General features: G+C 45.5%; 1 protein-coding gene across 1 annotated transcript in view; it reads left to right on the top strand.

Moving 5' to 3' along the window:
- Positions 1 to 21,176, top strand: part of LOC135213100 (uncharacterized) — a 243,724-nt gene that overhangs the window by 174,166 nt on the left and 48,382 nt on the right. The window contains exon 6 of the mRNA XM_064247017.1: positions 11,672 to 11,875. Coding sequence (XP_064103087.1) covers positions 11,672 to 11,875 — 204 coding nt within the window. The remainder of the gene's footprint in view (positions 1 to 11,671; positions 11,876 to 21,176) is intronic.

Raw genomic sequence — 21,176 nt, 5'->3', positions numbered from 1 at the left:
CCCTCAGTTTTTCTCTCCCAGTATTCTTTCCTTATGGCGTTTTCTCCTTCAGGAGAGATATCTCCTTTACCCTCTTCACCCACTTGTCAGGCTAAGAGGTGTTGGCAATTCGGTGACTTATTCTCAGGGGTGACCTCTCGCGTTGGATGACAGTGCTCTTTGTAACAAGAGGAGTCTCCTTTTATTAATAATCTTTTAGTTTTCTTCAGACTAACAGTGAGCAGTCATGGGGCACAGCAGTAGATGGTTAGATATCTCACTGTGTTGGTTATCCTAACCTTTGGGCTCTAGTTTACTGTGGCACTGCCTCTTGTGTGTGTTTGCATAGTTCCCCTGCTGTGCCCTCTGTTAGATTGCTACTGTTGCCCTGACAACTCTTAGACACTGGGCAGCTTCTACTGTGCCTTTGGCCCCAGCTGTCCTGTGATCCTGCCACTGCTGTGTATTGACATTTCCTAATGACCATCCTGTAGAAGAAGCCCTGTGGAAGAAATGTCATCCTCCACTGACCTTCCCTTCTTTTTCTGAGGTTCGAGAAGGTCACGGGAGACCGGATAGGCCCCCTTTTGGCAAAGAAGAGGAAGGCTGCTTCTCCCCCCAAGAAATCCTCCTGCAGGATTTCTAAAGGGCTGCCTCCTCCCGAGGAGGCATTGGGGTCTCTCATAGGCTCTTCCCAATCTTTGGGCTTGGGAACTGATTTGCATGCCCTTGGGTTTTGTGTTTCGGGAGCTGTGGGAGCGCAAACTTTGGTTTGCATTCCCGTTACCAGTTCTAGGGATTCTGCCCCTATCCTGGTGCTGTGTCGGGCACTCATTTGCAGTCACTCTGAGTGCTCGTGTTTCTAATGATTTAGAGCATCCTAAGCTGCTGACAGAGAGATCTCTCACCATACATTTCAAGCACAGTGCTAGAGAAAGGGCAAAACATTCACGTAATGCGTCTCTCCCTGTCAGCACTACTGTTAACACTCATTGAGTTCTTGCCAGTGCTCACCAGGTTCCCACCTGGTGTCTTGATTCTGAGGATTCAAAAACCTCGACTATCTCAGATGTCATAATGAACTCTGAATCGTTAGGCATCTGTTGCCAGGTTCAAGTGCTTCATGATCCCCACCACCTTGGACTTTGTAATCAATGATGCAGATCAATCATTGCTTTGTCTCCTGGTTTTGCAAGATGATTGGGAGGAGGTTCTCTGCAGCTGGTGATGACACCACCTGTAAGCCTTCCCCGAAAATGCACAGTATTAGTGACTAGTTCATCCCTCGCATTCTGGAGGAATCTGTCGGTCTGGTAGCAGTCATGTGGTCTCATCAGACCACATTTATGTATTTCTAACTTTGGGTATTCTCCACAAGTCCTTGGAACCTTTTGTCCTTGGATGAGGGGTAACTGCTCAACAACTTGTGTTTCCTTACCCAGCTCCTTTAACAGGACAGGTAGCGTCTTGCCAAATGTATGGTTCTGGAAGTAAGAAGCATTACTAGAGTGACTGGCCTTTCCTCCTCCTCCTCCTCCTTCCACATCACCCTGCTTCTCTTCTTTCAGGCAGAGAATAGGACTCGAACCTGCATTTGCTGGAACTTGCATCCGATGCAATAAGTCTACACATCAAGCAGCTGTTCTGTTTTCTTTATAGAATAATAGAAGCAATTCCTCTCCTTCCTCTAGCAAGGGGAAGAAGGAGGAAATGGCATTAACCCTTAATGGATGGATTTATTGGATTTATCCTTGGGAGTAGTAATAACAGGTTTGGGTTGGTGGACGGATTGATCCTGTAGATAAAAAAATATTACACACCATCAATTTGGAAAGAATCAGGTGAGAAAGAGGTGCCAATACTTTTACAGCCCATAAATTCACTAATGGCAACTTTTACACTGGCTAAAATCACGAGTGTGGGTGTCTCAGGACTGCAGTAGTGCGTCTCTCTCTCACATGATTTCTTTTTGTAAATTTGCTTGTAAATATACCAAGGGGTTGCTGCTGTTTTTTGTGCTTGTCTTTTACGATAGTATGTCAGTTTTAATTGTGATTTTACAAAGAAAAATGTAAAGGAATATTAGAAAAAAAACATGTAAAAGTAATAAAAAAAAAGTTACTGAATCTTCGTTCTCTGGAAATTTACGTAAATATTTTTCCACTAATATGCTAAGAATTTGTTAATGCCTTTATTTCTTATCTGTTTTGATATTGTGTGAGCAGTAATTATAATTTTACAAAACAAAATAAATTTATTTATTAGAAAAAACATTTATAAGTTGGTAAAATTTATAATTGACTTGTAAAAGAGGCCCCACAAGTGGTTATAAGTAGTCATTTTCAAGTACTCATGGTAGGTAGGGAAAATCTTTTAGAATTTTTTTCTTTCACCTTGCACATTTGCATATCTTCCTCTTTTCATTGATGTGTTTTTTTTTGTAAATTAGCCAACCTCAAAGTTTACCCAGCCTGAGGAGCTGCATATCGATATATTTACCCGTCCAGTAAGGGGTTAAGACAACTCTTTTTGAGTCTTTGCCTTACTGCCACCAACTATTAAGATTCTTCCTAGCCTTTTTTCATATGAGTTACGATTCCTCACTCTTTCAAAAAGGCCCAGAAGTCTGACCCTTGATCCTGCAGTTCTTAAACTCCAATCAAATTGTCAGCTGTGGGGCACTCCTCACTATTTCGACCATGAGGAGTAGCCCAGGTGTGCCAAACTCCGGTCAGTTCAAGAGACTCACTCAGATTCCTCCCTCCAACTAGTAATTCTTCCAATTGTAAAGGACTGAAAGTTTGTATATTGCTTAGAAACAAATCACAATTTTTAAAAATAAATTGTATTTTTCCTAACTATACGAACCTGAGGTCATTTTACACATTAGGCCCACCTCATGGCACCCCTCAGTCTGATACTTGGGTCGAAAGACAAAATAGAATGTTTACATCTGGGCAGGCGGGTCTCCGCACCTACAGGATGGTTGTTACTGCCTAACCACCTTTTTCAAGAGTTTTAACGGCCGTGTTCCAACTTCACCATAAGCTTATTCCAATCGTAAAGGACCTCAGGTTTGTATAATTATGAAAAAAGGGATTTTGACGTAAGGAAAAATCTATTTCTGGGCGATTGGCTCGTGTCGCCAGCGAAATATCCTTTAATCTATTATTTCTAGGGTAAATGTACTAACACATACCAGAGAATAAATAAAATAAAGAAAAAGGTCAGTATAACTGACTCGCTCACCCTCTAGGAGGGTGTCGGTATGAACACTAGGCGAGTGAGACCACTACCACGAGCCAAATGCCAATAGAAATCTCCCACTACAAAACCCTCCAAGAGGGGAGCCGTCCACAGAGAGAGCAGCTCGTACTATACTACTCCATCCCATGCTGCCGACTGCTGCGCCTCTGGTGGCCATCCTGAAGTTAGCAGACAATCTTGAGCGAAGGGATGGGTTAGGGTGGATTTCGCTGGCGACACGAGCCAATCGCCCAGAATAGATTTTTCCTTACGTCAAAATCCCTTTTCTGGGCTCAGCTCGTGTCGCTTGCGCGAAATCGTACCAGAGAAACAGCACAAGATTGTATATAAAGTAAACAAGTAATAAAAATAAAATAAAATAGGTCTCAAATAAAAGATAAAATATAAATGAATGAATATAATTGCTAAAAAGATACATATACACAGTAAATTAAAATTAAAACTATGCTTAAATTACCCTTAAAACTAATTATGTTAATAACATAAGGTAATTACATATATATAGGTACAATGATTGCATATCATCAATGAAATCTGTGTAACAAAATGTATCAAAAGAGTAATAGCAATTAATATAAAAATACATAAATACGTTGAGCAATCACAAAAATATCTATCAGGAATGTATATGACTTAATATACAAAACCCGTAACCATTGTAATATGATGTATCCCCTAGCATAAAAAAATAAGGGGTTAACATCTATGAGATCAATATTGTAATCATCTGTGAGTGTCCCTAACCAGACAAAAGGGGCACTATACAATCATAAAGCAGCTAAGACAAGGTGAATGCTAATGAACAAGGTAGGAATAGACGAACTGTTGGGTGAGGCAGGTAGAAAGGAGGACTGAATCTTCTACTACAATTTAGCTAGAGTCAGGGGAACCTATGTTACCCGCTGCTACTGTGGGAATTTCAGAGCTTCCAAGGACTTCAGGTAGTGACGTTTGAACACTGTCGGCGATTTCCATCCGGTATACTTTTTTAAATCATCAAAGTTCATATGTTTGGAAGTAATTAATTGAGGTGGCTACTGCCCTGACATCATGTGCTTTTGGGAAAGAGTCAGGATTGGCTTGTTTAATAAAGTACAGGATTTGTTGCCTGATGCCTTTAATGGATAAAGTAACCAACCTTTTTCCCTCTTAAAGAGGGGCCCCGATGAGGATGAGGAGGTCCTGGATAGAAAGGCTCGTAAGGTTGAAACTGGACAAAGGGATACATCTTGTGGAAGGGGTAGTACCTTCCAAGGTTCCCACCTCATCAAAGGATCTTCATTCTTTGCTAAAAAGCTACGTTCCGGAGAAAGTAGAACTTCCCCTGTGGGAAGGAATTGAATATGATCCGGATCTCTGGATAAAGCCGACAGTTCTGAAATTCTTGCTCCTGAAGCTAGGCTTAATAAAAATAAGGTTTTTCTTAGGAGCATCATAAACGAGCATGTGTCATTATCGGTTCGGAAGCCAGTTTAGAACATCGTTTAAGAACCATGAAACTGACGTAGGCCTCACAGAAGGCCTAAGTCTAGCACATGCCTTAGGAATAGACGAGAAGTAGGTATCCGTCAAGTCTATGTTAAATCCAAATTGAAATATCTTTTTCAATGCTGACTTGTTAGTCGTAATCGTGCTAGCTGCTAAACCTTTTTCAAATAAGGATCTGAAAAAGGATATAGCAGAATTAACTGTCATGATTCTGATATCTGACTCTCTCAGGAAGGTTGCTAACTTTTTGACAGCAGCATCATACTGCCTCAAAGTTGAATCCCTTTTATCGGATTCCAGGAAGAGAATATTCTGGGAGGGTCAATATTCGCATCTCTTTTTGCCGCAAACTTCATGAAATCCATAAAGTTAGGGTTTGAGAATCCCTGAGGAAGCGAACACAGTCTTCGTTTGTACTGACTGGGAGAGCTTGGGACTGGGGATCCGAAGGGGACGTAAGGCCCAGTTCCAGAATCAGGGGGTACCAATTGCTCTTCGGCCAGTCTGGGGCTACTAGAGCCACTTGACCCTTGAATGTCCTGAGTTTGTTCAATACTTTCATAAGGAGATTCACTGGAGGGAAGACGTAAATCTTCCCCCAGTTGTTCCAGTCTAGAGCTAGGGCGCGTCCGTGGCGTAAGCCAGAGGGTCCAGGTTGGGGGCTACATAACACGGTAGTTTGTGGTTCGCTTGGGATGCGAAGAGATCCACCTGTAGCCCTGGGACTCTTTGAAGGATCCATTGAAACGAACTTTCGTCTAGTGACCATTCCGATTCTAGGGTACTGATCGGGATAGGGCGTCTGCTATGACGTTTCTCACTCCAGCTATGTGGGTGGAGGAAAGATGCCAACTGAATTTGTCTGCCAGGGAAGGGGAGAAGATGGCTATCATGACGTGATTTAGATGACGTGACTTGGAGCCTCCTCTGTTATGCAATGTACTACCACTGCGCTGTCCAGGACTAGCTTTATGTGGGAGTACTTTGGTGGGGAGTAATCTTTTCAGAGTCAGAACACTGCCATTGCCTCCAGTACGTTTATATGGAACTGACGAACTGGGGTGACCAAATCCCTTGAACCTTTTTGACTTGGGAGTACCCTCCCCAGCCGCTTAAGGACGCGTCTGTGTGGATGGTGATCCCTGGTGGAGGAACTGAAGGGGTACTGACACTGATAGATTCTTGACTTTTGCCCACGGCCGAAGCCGATTCTTTAGAATCAGAGGCACTGAGGATAGCTTGTCCCTGGACCTGACATTTGCTCGTGAGCGCCAGATCCTGGTTAGGTCTTTCAGTTTGGCTTTCATCAAGATGTTCGTTACTGATGCAAACTGGAGAGAGCCGAGGATCCTTTCCTGAGCTCTCCTGGATGCTAGTTTGTGACTTAGAAATTGCTTGACTGACTTCGCTATTTCTTTCCTTTTGGTAGATGGAATCGACAGAGTGTGTGAGGATAGATTCCATTGAATGCCTAGCCACTGAAAGTTTGACTCTGGAGTGAGTCCTCGACTTGGACTTGTTTATCTTGAATCCTAAGATATTCTAGGAATTGGATCACTTTCAGTGTGGCCTTGTTGCATTCTCGACTGATGGGCCCAGATCAACCAATCGTCGAGATACGCCACTACCATAATCCCTTGCGCTTCTGAGCTGTTGGCACTACTACTTCCGCTAGCTTCGTGAAACACCCTGGGTGCCACGTTGAGCCCGAATGGAACTACCTTGAAGAAGAATGTCTGTCTCCTATCTTGAATCCCAGATATGGACGGAAGTGTCTTGCAATAGGGATATGATAGTAGGCGTCTGTAAGATCGATAGAGGTGGTGACGGCCCCGCCCCACGGGGAAGTAAGGTCCGCACCTGTGAGATCGTGAGCATCTTGAACTTGTCGCAGCGGATGGCTAAGTTTAAGCGGGACAAGTCTAAGATTACCCTTCTTTTGTGTGAGCCTTTCTTTGGCACGCTGAACAAGCGACCTTGAAATTTTAACCTCTTGACTTTGGCTATAGCTCCTTTCTGAAGGAGGTCCTCTGCGTACTCTGTCAATCTTGGAAGGAAGTTGACGGAAAGGTCTGGCTGGAGGTGGGTTCGTCAACCAGCTCCAACCCAGCCCTTTTGACACTATGCTCTGAGCCCACTGGCTGAAGTTCCACCGGTGGCGAAAGTGAAACAGCCTCCCTCCTACCACCTGAAGTTCTTCATTGGTTCTGGTAACCACCTCGGCCTCCTCTGAAGTGCTTTCCCCTATTGAAGGGGCCTCCCGATCCTCTCCCACGAAAGGACCGCTTACCTCTGCCTCCCTTGCCCGAGCGGTCATACTTCTGAGAAGCTTGACTCTCGAAGGCTTGATTGTAAGCTGGAGAGATGGCGTATGAGGTGGAGGGTTGAGGCTGAGGGGATATCACATAAATTGGCTGTGATTGACCTTTAGACGTGGAGGGTTGGGCTGTCTGCACTAACGGCATTGCTGGAACTTGTTGAGGAAAGCGTGGTTGCTTCTTTTGGTAAGGTTGGAAACGTCTGGGTTTCCTCTGTCCCTTACCTTTAGGTGTCAGGTCTTGCCTCCTCCTAGCCGTAAGTAAACCCCAACGGTCTTTAAGGCTCTGGTTCAACCTCGTAGCCTCTGCCTGTACTTCCTTAACCATAGCCTCTGGGAAGAGATCTGCGCCCCAGATGTTAGAAGAGAGTAACCTATTCGGTTCATGTCGAATGGTTGCCTCTAGCAGGACATGCTTTCTACAATTCGTTCTAGCAGTGGCAAACTCGAACATATCTGACTGCACCGTTTGAGTCAGGGCTTTGGTCATAAGCTTAAAAATTGGTTCTGAACCATAAGCCATGGTTGCTACCTCAGACATAGCCATCGAGTTGATTGATCTGGCTAGTCGTGATTTTGAGTCAAAGCAAAATTCAGCCTGAATAAGACTATCTGGGAGCCTGGGTAGCTTTTCACCAAACTGCTCCATAGCACAGTCCGGTTTGAGTTTGCCAGCTGAGAATGTATTCGGCAAGTCTTCCCACAATTCTCCGATTGAAGGGAGCAACGGAGATGTGGGATCTGCTTCTTTCAACTGAGGCATGGGTTCCCCCTTCTGGGCTGCTGAGATGGTCGACCTTGCTATCTTGGTTAGGAACGGGAGCGGGGTACTCTCATCCATTGTGAAAATGGTAAAGGGACTTTTAAATGGTTGTATCTTGGTGTTTTCGAACAATCCATGTCCTCTAAACATCTGAGCCATTCTCTCTGAGCCTGGTCTCTCGAGAATAGAGGACTGTCTCCTTTGGTACCCTATCGTCCCGAACCATAGCCGAAGGCGTGAGCCTTGCGTAGCCTATGAAAAGGAGGCTGTAGGCCTTCCGGGTAGAACTCGAAGTCCTCTATTCTTCGAGTTCCAAACTCCGGTATGGAGATGAGACCATCCTGGAAGGGGGCGTATGACGCTACTCTCCAAGGGTTGTTCATGGAGAAAGCGGGAAGCGAGTCATACGGAGGAAGCTGAGATCCACTAGTGTTGGAGTTTAGTGAGGGAGAGGCTAGAGGGGCTTCTCTTAGCCCGCTATAATAGAATCCTGAGAAGTGATCCTGTCCGACAGGCGAGATATCATTTGTTCCATACTACTCTTAAGGGACCCCACTAGGTCGACCCACCTGTTTGCAACAGGCCAGCATTGGAGTCCAAAGCCAACGGAGCTGCTGCGGAGGTGGAGGGGAGGCTCTGAATAGGAACCAAAGGTAGTGGAGCTGGTGGAAACTGAAACCGTGGTGCGAGATCTCTCCTTGGTTTACTTTTCGAGGACTTAGAGCGGAGCTAGACCCTTTAGACCTGTCTGGGCCGGGATTACGAGCCGGAGACTTACGCGAGGAAGAAGACGAGGACGTCTTCTTCGAAGACGATGACGTCTTAGTCAAGGTCATCACTTTAGACTTGATCTTAGGTCTAACCGAAGCCTCAGGAGGAGTATATAATTCATCACCCGTAAAGCCTTGGAAGGATGGAGAGGTTGCAGGGGTAGAAGAGACAGTCACACCCAAGGGTGACCCTTGGGTACCTGCATTACTTACCTCGACCAACAGGTCGTCTATACCTACCATCGGTTCAACATTAATATCCAGGGTTGCGACATCCGTGGAGATATCCTGGTCTTGTTCAGTTAAGGAGGCCGCCAGCTGTTGTTGGATGAAGGCAATAGTCGGGTCCGCCTCTACTGGGTCGACGTACCCTGTCGCCTTGCCTCCGGGAAAGATTAATAGTGCTAATCGCTTCTCAAGTATGTAGGGCTGACCCTTGGCGGCGTTCTTGCCAAAACCTCCGACCCAGGCCCGCAGGGTAGCCAGTGCTGTATCCCTTACTGCCGGAGCCTGTAAGAGAGGGCGTATTTTAGATTTAAGAATCACTTAAAACTAAAACTTAGAGTATAACTTAAACTAGATGCCTTAAGTTAAAGTAAATGATGAAAACTTAAGTACTAAAAGAAGCGGAGCAGCTACTGGAGATGGAATACTTACGCCTTCCAAAAGCTGGCTCACCAGATCGTAACATATGGTACACGTCTCATGGTACCAGACCTGATGTCCCCGTGCGGAGTCGCGCATGGAGCATGGACCGGCAAACTTCGGTGTCCACAGGGGTCCTGAAGTGTAGCGGAACATCCCGGATGCTCACAGTTGGTGGCCTGTAAGTGGGAAGACACATGAGTATCTTAAAGGGGTATCACTTACAGACTAAAGGACAAAAGAACTCCGTTACATGCCGGAGCTCGGAAAAAATTTGGGCATAACCCCTCCCTGCATTGCCTGAATAGGCTATAATCCCGGAGAGATCCGGTAAAATATGAAAGGGAGGGGGGGGGGATGGTTTAAGATACTTAAGATAAACTTAAAGATAACTTAAACCTAAACACAAGCGAACCGGACTAGGTCCAGTTGAAGCGGAGTGTAGTAACTCAGCAATACGGTAAGGTTAGTAGAGACCTACTGTATGCTCCGGTCCATGTAATGGGGTGGACTAGCTCCTTCCGCTGGATACCAGGACTCCGATCAGGGAGGAGCTCTAGTAAGGAGGGAAGGGCGAGAGGACATACAGGCTCGAGCTAGCCCGGAGCGACAAGGCAGTAACGGAGGGGGGAAAGGCCAGGGCCCCCCACAACGTACCACCCGGCCGGACCGAGAAGCGGAGAGGTCGGGACAGTCTGGGTCTGTCCGACTCCCTAGCCCCTCCGGCGGAGGGGAGGGGAGAGGGGGAGGCAGGCTCGGGTATGTGGGGCGAGCATGGCAGACCGGCCCACCCCCGCCCGACTCTATGGAAGAGCGGGAGGGGGGGGGGGACTGGGCAGGCGTCTGGCTGTCCCGTGATCACGCAGTGACCACGAGGCGGTAAACTGAGATACGGTAACCAAGCCTAGGCCAACCAACTGATCAGAGAGAAGCTATCGGGAAGCAACCTGAACTGAAAAGCGGTAGTATATAGGCCCACAGGGCTAAAACCAACTGATCAGAGAGAAGCTATGTGGAAGCAACCGAACTGATCAGCGGTAGAATAGGCTCTATGAGCCGGGACCTAGGCTAAGCCAGACGCCAAACTAACCTAACAAGACAAAATATATATATTAAATAAAAAATAAAATGAAAGAAAGAAGGTAAAATAGCAGGAGAAAAAATCCAGGAGTGTACGACTAACCGAAGGCAAGTCTACCACTCAAAAGCTAGTCAGGGGCCGATACTAAGAACCTGGACTAGGATCTGGATAGAAAAAGCTACATAAGGTGATATACATGCATGCATGATAACCTGAGTAGACCTTAAACTAAATAAAGCGGATAATCAAAATAGAGCGTAAACGAATAAGGGATGTTCTAGGTATGGGAGACCAAGAACGAACCCATCACGCGGCAGGACCATGCTGCCATGCTCGACCCCGAGAAACGTATTTATACCTAAAAAACGGCACAAATACTGTCTCAGGGACGGAAAAAACCAACTAACCGTAAATACTGAGTACTTAACTTAGCTGCTGCAATAGCTGCACGCTCCATTATCGAAAATCCGAAGAAAGGGCACAAAATACACAGAGAGAAAAATAACACGTGTGACTCGTGCGAGCTAACTGAAAAGGATGGCCACCAGAGGCGCAGCAGTCGGCAGCATGGGATGGAGTAGTAGTAGTACGAGCTGCTCTCTCTGTGGGACGGCTCCCCTCTTGGAGGGTTTTGTAGTGGGAGATTTCTATTGGCATTTGGCTCGTGTAGTGGTCTCACTCGCCTAGTGTTCATACCGACACCCTCCTAGAGGGTGAGCGAGTCAGTTATACTGACCTTTTTCTTTATTTATTTATTCTCTGGTAGGTGTTAGTACATTTACCCTAGAAATAATAGATTAAATTTGGATATTCGCGCAAGCGGACACGAGCTGAGCCAGAAATACAATTTACTTTAAAAAATTGTGATTTTTACTCACGCTATCCAATTATCATTGTCATATTATTATTGTAGTATTAAAAAATATGAACATAGCAGTCATGCTTCTTTGGATTCTTGTAATGCAAAGCTGATTGTGTTTTGCGGACATCATCAGTGGCATTAGTTGCTAAATGAAGCATTATTTAGAGATACTTTATTTTTTGTAAATTATCACCTTGTTTAAAATTGCAATTTAGTTTATATATAAATACAGTAAAATAAGCAAAGTAATGATGTGATTTTGCCAGTTTTAGATGTTGATTTTGGTTCTTCCAAAGCATTTTGTAACCTTCATGTTATTTGTCCCCAAAAAATTATGAAAATGAAGTTTTTTATAGGTATTGCAACAGTATTATTCTTTCTATTATATTGATAAGGATCAGAGGCTGTAAAAACATTTTCTGTTAAGTCTTTGTTCTTAAGTTTTCTCTTTATGAAAATTAAAGAAAAATGTTTATTTAAAAAAGAATATGAATTACAGAATGGTGGTTGGCTGCAGAAAGTCTGTGGCTCATTCATTGTACGACGATACATGATGCAGCCGAATGGTGTTGCAGCTGTTATTGGTGCTGGTCTTATTATTTGTGATGGACAAGACTGGAAACGCTGTGAAGCTGTGGCTGCTCTGATTTCCCATGCCAAATACCCAAACATGGATGAGTTTTATTCTGCTGTTGGCCCACAGGTATGTCATAAAGTTAGTAGCCTACACAAATGCAAAACTTCCGTTTCATCTTACACACATTACTTGTTTTTAGCTGTTTTGTGTATATGCAGTTATCCCAGAAAAGGGATTTTGACGTAGGAAAAATCTATTTCTGGGTGATTGGCTCGTGTCGCCCTATGAAAGGATCCTTAATATCATTCTTTCTAGGTAAAAATTAATCTAAAATTACCAGAAAAAACAAAATTAAGAAAATGTCAGTAAAACTGACTCGCTCACTCTTTAAAAGAAGTGTCGGTATGAGAATAGGGGCGAGTGGGAACACTACCACGAGACATTCACCAATTAGACCTTCCAATCAAAATCCCCACTAGAGAGAGCTGATACCATCGGGTGATGCGGCCGCTACTACTACTACTAGGGGACGCCACGGACAGCAGCGCCCCTAGCGGTCATCCTTAATCTATGAACATCTTGTCCTGCAGGGGGGGGCAATCAATACAGGGCGGGTTTCATAGGGCGACACGAGCCAATCACCCAGAAATAGATTTTTCCTACGTCAAAATCCCTTTTCTGGGCTCAGCTCGTGTCGGCCTATGAAAGAGTACCAGAGAAACAGACAAGATGGAAAAAATAAAAAGGACAAATGAAAATCAGTTGTAAAAATGAGGGATATATATAAGTAAATCAGTTATTACAGCATATAAACTAAGTACTTAAAGGCTAACTTATTTTAAACAATGACATAAAAGAAAGTTAGTAATGTAAAGTACCTAAAATTATAGTAAACATAGTAAAATACAATAATGCAGTGTAATTTAACAAAATAGATTCACTTAGATAACGTATTTACAAAATATACAAACACATTTGTGTCCTACCCTAGCATAAAAATAAGGGTTAGACACTGAAGTACATTATCAGTACATAGTGTGGATGTCCCTAGCAAAAAATAAGGGACAATCCACTAATATGATCTCGGGCGGCTAAGGCTAGAATATCCGAGTAGCATGGCGATAGGGTGAGGCATGTTGGAGAGGTAGGTAGAGAGGAGACCTGGATCTATACTACGACTACTATACAGTATCAGGGGAAACAATGTTTCCCGCTGCTACTGCAGAAAATTTTAAAGATTCCAAGGACTTTAGATAGTGACGTTTAAAGACTGTCGGAGATTTCCATCCAGTATACTTTTTAAGATCCTCAAAGTTCATATGTTGAAAGTAATTAATGTCATGTGCTTTTTGGAAATGAATCAGGATTGGCTTGTTTAATGAAGTAAAGGATTTGTTGTCTAATACCCTGTTTTACTGATAAAGTACCACCTTTTCTCTCATGAAGAGAGAACCTGAGGATCTGAGGATGTACGAGATAGAAAGGCTCTTAAAGTTGATACTGGGCAGAGAGAAGGGTCTTGCGGAAGTGGGATGACTTTCCAAGGAGCCCACCTTGCAAGAGGATCCTCATTTTTAGCCAAAAAACTACGATCCGGAGCAAGCAGAACTTCTCCTGAGGGGAGGAATTCCACATGACCCGCATCTCTGGATAGAGCCGACAGTTCTGAAATTCTAGCTCCTGAAGCTAGGCTTAATAAGAATAATGTCTTTCTAAGAAGCATTATGAATGTACAAGATGAGTTGTCAGTATCTGATGCTAGTTTGAGGACATCATTTAAGAACCATGAGACTGCAGTAGGCCTTTGAGAAGGTCTAAGTCTAGCACAGGCTTTAGGGATAGACGTAAAATAAGATTCAGTCAGATCTATCTGGAAACCTAACTGAAAGATCTTCTTCAAAGCGATTTATGAGTAGTAATAGTGCTAGCTGCTAAACCTTTTTCAAACAAGGATCTGAAAAAGGATATAGCTAAATTAACTGTCATGGTTGTAGTGTTTGATTCTTTCAGGAAGGATGCTAATTTTTTAACAGCTGAGTCATATTGTCTAATAGTTGACTCTCTCTTATCTGATTCTAGGAAGAGGATGTTTTGTGGATCAATGTTAGCATCTTTATTAGCCGCAAACTTCATGAAGTCCATAAAGTTAGGGTCTGAAGAATTCCTGAGGAAGCGAACACAGTCCTCATTTGTACTGATTGTGACAGCTTGGGATTGGGAATCCGTTGAGGTCGGAGACCCAATTCCAGAGAAGCAGAGGTACCAGTTGCTCTTGGGGCCAGTCTGGAGCAATCAGGGCTACTAGTCCCTTGAAAGTCCTCAGCTTGCTCAAGACTTTCAAGAGAAGATTCACTGGAGGAAAAACATAAATTTTTCTCCACTGATTCCAATCTAACGACAGGGCGTCCGTGGCATAAGCCAGAGGGTCCAGGTTGGGGGCCACATAGCAAGGGAGCTTGTGGTTCGCTTGTGAGGCGAAGAGATCTACTTGGAGACCTGGGACTCTCCGGCATATCCACTGGAATGACCCGTCGTCTAGGGACCATTCTGATTCCAGAGGGAACCGACCGGGACAAGGCGTCTGCTATCACATTTCTTACCCCGCCAGGTGAGTGGCGGACAGATGCCATTTGTGTTTGTTTGCTAGTGCAAAGATGGCTATCATGACATGGTTCACATGTTTGGATTTGGACCCTCCTCTGTTGATGCAATGAACTACCACTGCACTGTCCAAAACTAGTCTTAGATGAGACTTTTCCGGGGGAAGAAGTCTCTTCAGGGTAAGAAATACTGCCATTGCTTCCAGAACGTTTATGTGGAGCTGGCGGAATTGAACTGACCAAGTCCCCTGAACTTGTTTGAATTGAGAATATCCCCCCCACCCGGACAGGGAGGCATCCGTGTGAATGGTTAACACTGGAAGGGGATATTGAAGGGGTACCGCTTGGCCAGGTTCTTTACTTTTGTCCATGGACGGAGTTGATTGCGAAGGATCTGTGGAATTACTGACAACTTGTCTCGAGATTTGGCGTTTGCTCTCGATCGCCAAACTCGATTATATCTTTCAGCCTTGCTTTCAGGAGGATATCTGTCACTGAAGCAAACTGAAGGGAACCTAGGATTCTTTCCTGGCTTCTCCTTGATGTTTGCTTGCATTTGAGAAATTGTCTGACAGACTTGGCTATCTCTTTCCGTTTGGCCACTGGAATTGACAGATTGTGGGAAGACAAATCCCATTGGATTCCTAGCCACTGAAAACGAGACTCCGGAGTAAGTCTGGATTTCGTTTTGTTTATCTGGAACCCCAGATGTTTCCAGAAATTGAACTACCTTTTTCGTGGCTTTGAGACATTCCTCGACTGTTGGTGCCCAGATCAACCAATCGTCGAGGTATGCTGCTATCATTATTCCCTGAGTTCTCAATTGTTGCACCACTACTTCTGCTATTTTCGTGAATACCCTGGGGGCTACATTCAGACCGAAGGGCATCACTTTGAATGAGAATTTCTGATTTCCTAGCCTGAATCCTAGGAATGGGCGGAAGTGTCTGGCTATAGGGATATGATAGTAGCGTCTGTAAGATCGATGGAGCATGTGACGGCTCCACGAGGAAGTAAGGTCCTTACCTGCGAGAGGGTAAGCATTTTGAACTTGTCGCAACGAATGAAAGAGTTTAGCCTTGACAAGTCTAAGATTACCCTTCTTTTTGTTGAGCCTTTCTTTGGCACGCTGAATAAGCGACCTTGAAATTTTAGATGCTTGACTCTCGCAATAGCTCCTTTCTGAAGGAGTTCCTCCGCATAATCTGTCAATTCCTTTGATGGTACTTGACGGAATGATTTGATTGGAGGGGGATCTTTGATCCAACTCCAACCCAATCCCTTGGACACTATGCTCTGTGCCCAATTGCTGAACCCTCACCTGTGACGGAAGAGGAACAGCCTCCCTCCTACCTGGGGAGCCTCATTGTTGATGGGCGGGTTGACCTCCACGCCCTCCTCTGAACTGCCTACTCCTTGCCGCCCTTCCTGTGCCACGCTGGCGAAAGTGGCCTCTCGCTCTGTTACCTCTCGATTGCCTATTAAAGGGAGGGTAAGCCTGACCTTCATACATAGGGTTGAAGGCCGGCGAGAGTGCGTAGGAGGTCGAGGGTTGCGACTGAGGAGACAGCAGGAGGATGGGCTGGGTCTGCTTCGAGGTTGAAGGTTTGTCCCTGTTGGGTAACCGGGACGGCCTGAACAAATTGCTGCTGTTGCTGGTGTTCTGGTAAGGCTGGAACCTTTTACCAGACTTCTTTAGTTTCTTACCAGCAGCAGGGGCGGATTCTTGTTTCCTCTTAGAGGAGATACCCATCTAGCTCTAAGGCTCTGGTTGAGCCTAGCAGCCTCGTGGTGTACCTCATTTACAGCGGACTCTGGGAAGAGGTCCGCTCACATAGCTGGAAGCCAGGAGTCTATTAGGTTCGTGCCTAATAGTGCACTCCTGCAGAACGTGCTTTCGGCAATTCCTCCTAGCTTGGAAGAAGTCGAAAGCATCCGTCTGAACCGTTTGAAGCTGGGACTTGGCCAGAATCTTAAATAAATAAAGGTTCTGTGCCATACGAAAGAGCAGCCATCTCTGTGATAATCAGAGAATTGAGGGACCTGCCAAACCTAGTTCGAGCGTCGAACTCTGCCTGAATCAAGGAATCAGGCAGCCTTGGGAGCTTTTCGCCAAACTGGTCCATAGCACAGTCGGTTTGAGCTTACCAAGCGTGAAAGTGGCAGGCAAGTTCTCCCACAATTCTCCGAAAGCTGGGAAGAGCGGAGAAGTAGACTCTGCTTCCCTCAGCTGTGGCATGGGCTCATCCTTGAGGACTGCCTGAAGAGTCGCTTCCACTATTTTTGTAGCGAACGGAAGAGAAGCCTCCTCCTCCGTCGCAAAAATAGTAAAAGGACTCTTGAAAGCCTGGAGCTTAGTGTTGGTACACTCCCAGTCCTCAAGGCAGTGAACCCATTCGCGTTGAGCATGATCTCTACTATAGAGAACGTTCTCCCTGGAGATCTTGTCCTCCCAATAGTGAGTGCCGCTACGGTCAGCCTAGCATAACCAATGAAGGCTGCGTCAATCCGGAGGATAAAACTCGAAGTCCTCAATCCTTCGAGTTCCACACTCCGGGACAGAGATCATACCGTCCTTGAATGGAGCGTAAGTGGCCACTCTCCATGGATTCTCCATGGAGAAGGCTGGTAGCGGACTCATAAGGTGGTAGCTGGAGAATACCAGCACTTGCTACTGGGGAGACTGGATGAGGAGCCTGAGCAAGCCCAGCTACTCGGTCCTCATTCTCTCTAACTCTGTTAGAGAGATCTTGGATGGACTGGCCCGACTGAGACAAAGTGCTCGACAGTTGTGCGAACATTTGTTCGAACCTGGTTCCGAGGCGGAGACCTGTGAGCCAACCATCTCTCTCCTACCTGTTGCATCACCACTGCTGAGAAAGCAGTGGGATCAAAAGAGCTAGGTCCCGCTACTCCAACCGGCGTTGCCGGAGTGGATGCGGTGGAGGCCGGAGAAGGCATTGGCTCAGCGGGAGCGCGAGCCTTCTCCTTAGAAGCCTTGCTTCTAGAGCTCTTTGAATAGGAAGAGCTCGGCTTAGCCTTCACCGCGTCAGCATAGGAAGTCGAAGACTTCTTAGCTGAAGAAGACGACGACGACTTTTAGAAGTCGTCTTAACAAGGGTCTTCGGTTCTCTCTGTCCCTTCACCTTTGGGGGTACAGAGAGAGCGGGAGAGCGGGTAGGGATCTCAGATCCCAAAAAGCCTTGGAAAGAAGCGGTAGAAGAAGGGACAGGAGAAGATCCAGGAGCGCCCAAGGAAAGACCTTGGGCACCCGACACACCTACCTCAACTAACAAATCCTCAGCACCTACCGCCATAGGCTCAATATTAAGGTCCAAGGTTGCGACGTCCGGGACCGTCTCCTGCGTGGCACGGCCCCGAAAAGACTGCTGCATCTCTTGCTGGATGGAGGCTATGAGAGGGGCTGCAGATATGGGGTCACACACCCTGTTGACTTGCCACCGGGGAAGATCTGAACGGCCAGCTTCTTGTCCAAGATGTAAGGCTGGCCTTTGGCGGCGTTCTTCCCGAAGCCGCCCACCCAAGCTTTCAGGGTTGCTAGGGCGACTTCCCTCACACCGGCAGCCTGAAAGAGAAGGCGAAATGAAGCTTCTAATGGCGGAGCGGGGTTAACAAGCTTATGACTAAGTGTTGTTAGTAATACGATAAAAAAGTCTATAATCGACTTACCCCCTCCACCAGCTGACTGACCAGGTCGTAACAGATGGCGCAGGCTCCGGGTGCCAGACGATCATGTCGTTGTAAGGCGTGGCACACGGGGCGTGAGACCTGCACTCATCGTGGGCGCAGGGGTCGTATAACGTCGCATTGCACCCAAGGACCTGACAGTTGGTAGCCTGTAAGTGGAAAGATACATAAGTATCAGGAGAACACTTACAGCCTAACAATTGCTCCGCTGGTGCCGGAGCGAGAAAGTTAGATTAAACCAGAGCCCCGCCATAATACGTGTGGTAGCAAGATGGTTGGAGTTTGTCCAAGGCTACGCCGGAGACAAGAGATAGAATCCAACCAGGTGTGGTGGTGAAAATTGAAAAAACCACGACGGAAAACGGCGGAGATGGTATATATAATATAAATCTAGGAATTCATCGTAAAATTAGGGTATATCCTTAAAAATAACGAAATAAATATCAAACCTTTCCCCCCGTCTACTAGAAGAGTGCCCGGGTAAGAAGCAAGCTCCCTTCCGGTAGCGGGGAAAAAAGGGAAGGATATAGTAGGCAAGCAATAGACCACTAGTAGTGACCACCCCGCCCGCTGGCGGAGCCAGCAAGCTATAACCAAAGGTGCCCGGCTGCGGCGGAAGGCTCCGTTCGTTATAGTGGGGGAAAGGTGGGCTGAGCAACTGGGGGGGGGGGGGGGGGGGTTCTCGGCGTAACACGGCGGGAGAGAGAGAGGGGGGGGTGGCCTACTCCTCCCCGTCCCAACAACTACCCGCTCGGTGACCCGGTACCCGAAACAAGTGGTCGCCCTATACCCCAGCTGGGGAGAACCCCTGGCCTCCTCAGAGAAGGAGGGAGGAAGGCAACTGAGGTTGTCATGGCAACCAAGGGGTCCCCAGACCCCTCCCTATACCTGGTAGGGAGGAAGGGGAAGGGTAAGGTGCGATGGAACACGTGACCGCAAGTGGCCTAAGCCGCGATAGCAACACAACCGTGGAAGGGCCACATGAACCAGGCTGTACCAATACATGGGACATGCACCTAGGCTAGCCTAACACCCTAAATAGAACTAAAATTACATCGTAAGATGGAAAAAGACACTTAGTAAAAGAAAAAAGAAGCCAGGAGGAGGCAAACTGTTCCGAGGAACAGAAGCCTACTCGGAGCCAGCGATAGCCGATGAAGAGCAAGAGCCGGGATGCTGGGCCAGAAACACAGAATAGCCCTAAATACCAAACTAAGAGAATTGGTAATGGGCTAACCTAGCTAAAAAGGCGATGTAAAAACGATGAACGTGATATAGTAAGCCCATAAGTATAAGAAGTCCCAGTATGGAAGACCGGGAATTCTTAAGGAGGCAGCATGGCGCCGCCACGAGTCGACCGGGAAACCGTATATGACCTATTAGAAGGAAAATACTGGTTCCTGGAAGACTAAAATACGGTAAAACACTACTTATGAGGCACTTAACTTAGCTGTTGCGATGGCAGCACGTTCCATAATGGAGAATGAGGTAAATCGAGAAAATAGTACACAAGCAAGAAAATGCGTACGACGCTTAGCGCTAATAATTAAGGATGACCGCTAGGGGCGCTGCTGTCCGTGGCGTCCCCTAGTAGTAGTAGTAGCGGCCACATCGCCCGTTGGTATCAGCTCTCTCTAGTGGGGATTTTGATTGGAAGGTCTAATTGGTGAATGTCTCGTGGTAGTGTTCCCACTCGCCCCTATTCTCATACCGACACTTCTTTTAAAGAGTGAGCGAGTCAGTTTTACTGACATTTTCTTAATTTTGTTTTTCTCTGGTAATTTTAGATTAATTTTACCTAGAAAGAATGATATTAAGGATCCTTTCATAGGCCGACACGAGCTGAGCCCAGAAATACTAGTGTCTTCTGATAAGAAAGAAGGACAGTGTCTCTTAATAAGAAAGAAAGACAGTACATATGAGTCCCTCTGTAATACTGTATATCGGTGGGCTGATCAGGGAGTTTTGAGCAGCTCTCTGACTTATCATTCATATGTCAGCAGTAATCTTTACCAAGATACTTATACACATACTGAAAAATATGTGTATGTTACACTAAATAACTGTATTAAGTAATTTTACAATAAATAAATGTCATTGAAAATTGTGTATGTGTGAGAGAGAGAGAGATACATTTTGCACAACTTGTTAGCATACCCAGTAGGTAGGTAAATATACTGTGATTGGCTATATTTTTGCTAGGCTAAACTGCATAGCTCTGTATTGTACATATTTTTAGAAATTCATTATACAGAATAGTTCTCTGAAATTGAATAATTAGAAAATTAGTATTTCATATCAGTAACTTGCCAAGTAATTACACAGCTAATGTTTCTACTCATGCAACAGCTTTTTTAAAAATTCATGGTAGCGATTCTATTGTTTTTGTGTAGATGACTGGCCCCGTGCACTATCAGAGCACTCTGGGAAACAGCTTTACAGGGGAGTTCAGTTTTGTTTCTCCCCAGCATGTTGTACATATTAGTGCCATTGCAGCAGCATTTTCACGGTTTTCAGTTGTATTGTGGTGCTGTACAGTTGCTTTGTCTTGGTAGCCAGCAAGTTTTTGTCAGCTTATTAGCTTTTTGGATAGTTAGCCTAGTTTTTTTTTATAGAATTATGTCTGATTCCAGCACTGCTAGTTTGCAGCAAAGGGCATAAAACTAGGTTGACAAAATTTTGCCTGGATCCTCATTCAAAATGCAGTAGATGAGGGGCACTGTAGGGGCAAGAATATAGTAAGGAGAAAACTTGTGGTGAATGTTTTCTTTGAGATGAGAAGAGTGGAAAGTGCTTAAATCGCACTTGGTTAAGTTAGCAAGGGATAGTAAGAGGGAAGCAGCTTTTAGAACCAAGGGTAGGTCACGTAACCTAGAAACTACCCCTAACTGTAGTGTAGTAACTAACCTTTCTAGTCCTTCTACCCCTATTCCTGCTTTTTCTCCTAACACTAGCCATCCTACTCTTCATCCACCTACTCCTGTGCCTGGCTCTCTTGCTTCCAACCATAATACTATCACCAGTCTTGAACCTAGGTTCAATAAGAGGATAGGTCTTGTAGTTACTACAGTGGCAGAGTTAGGAGAGTCACTGAGAGTGCTTATTGATAAAGTGTTCTC

The sequence above is a fragment of the Macrobrachium nipponense genome, chromosome 11 (assembly GCF_015104395.2).
Source record: "Macrobrachium nipponense isolate FS-2020 chromosome 11, ASM1510439v2, whole genome shotgun sequence".
NCBI classification, from domain to species: Eukaryota; Metazoa; Arthropoda; class Malacostraca; order Decapoda; family Palaemonidae; genus Macrobrachium; species Macrobrachium nipponense.
The sequence above is the reverse complement of the archived record's forward strand: the minus strand, read 5'-3'. Positions and strand labels throughout refer to the sequence as shown.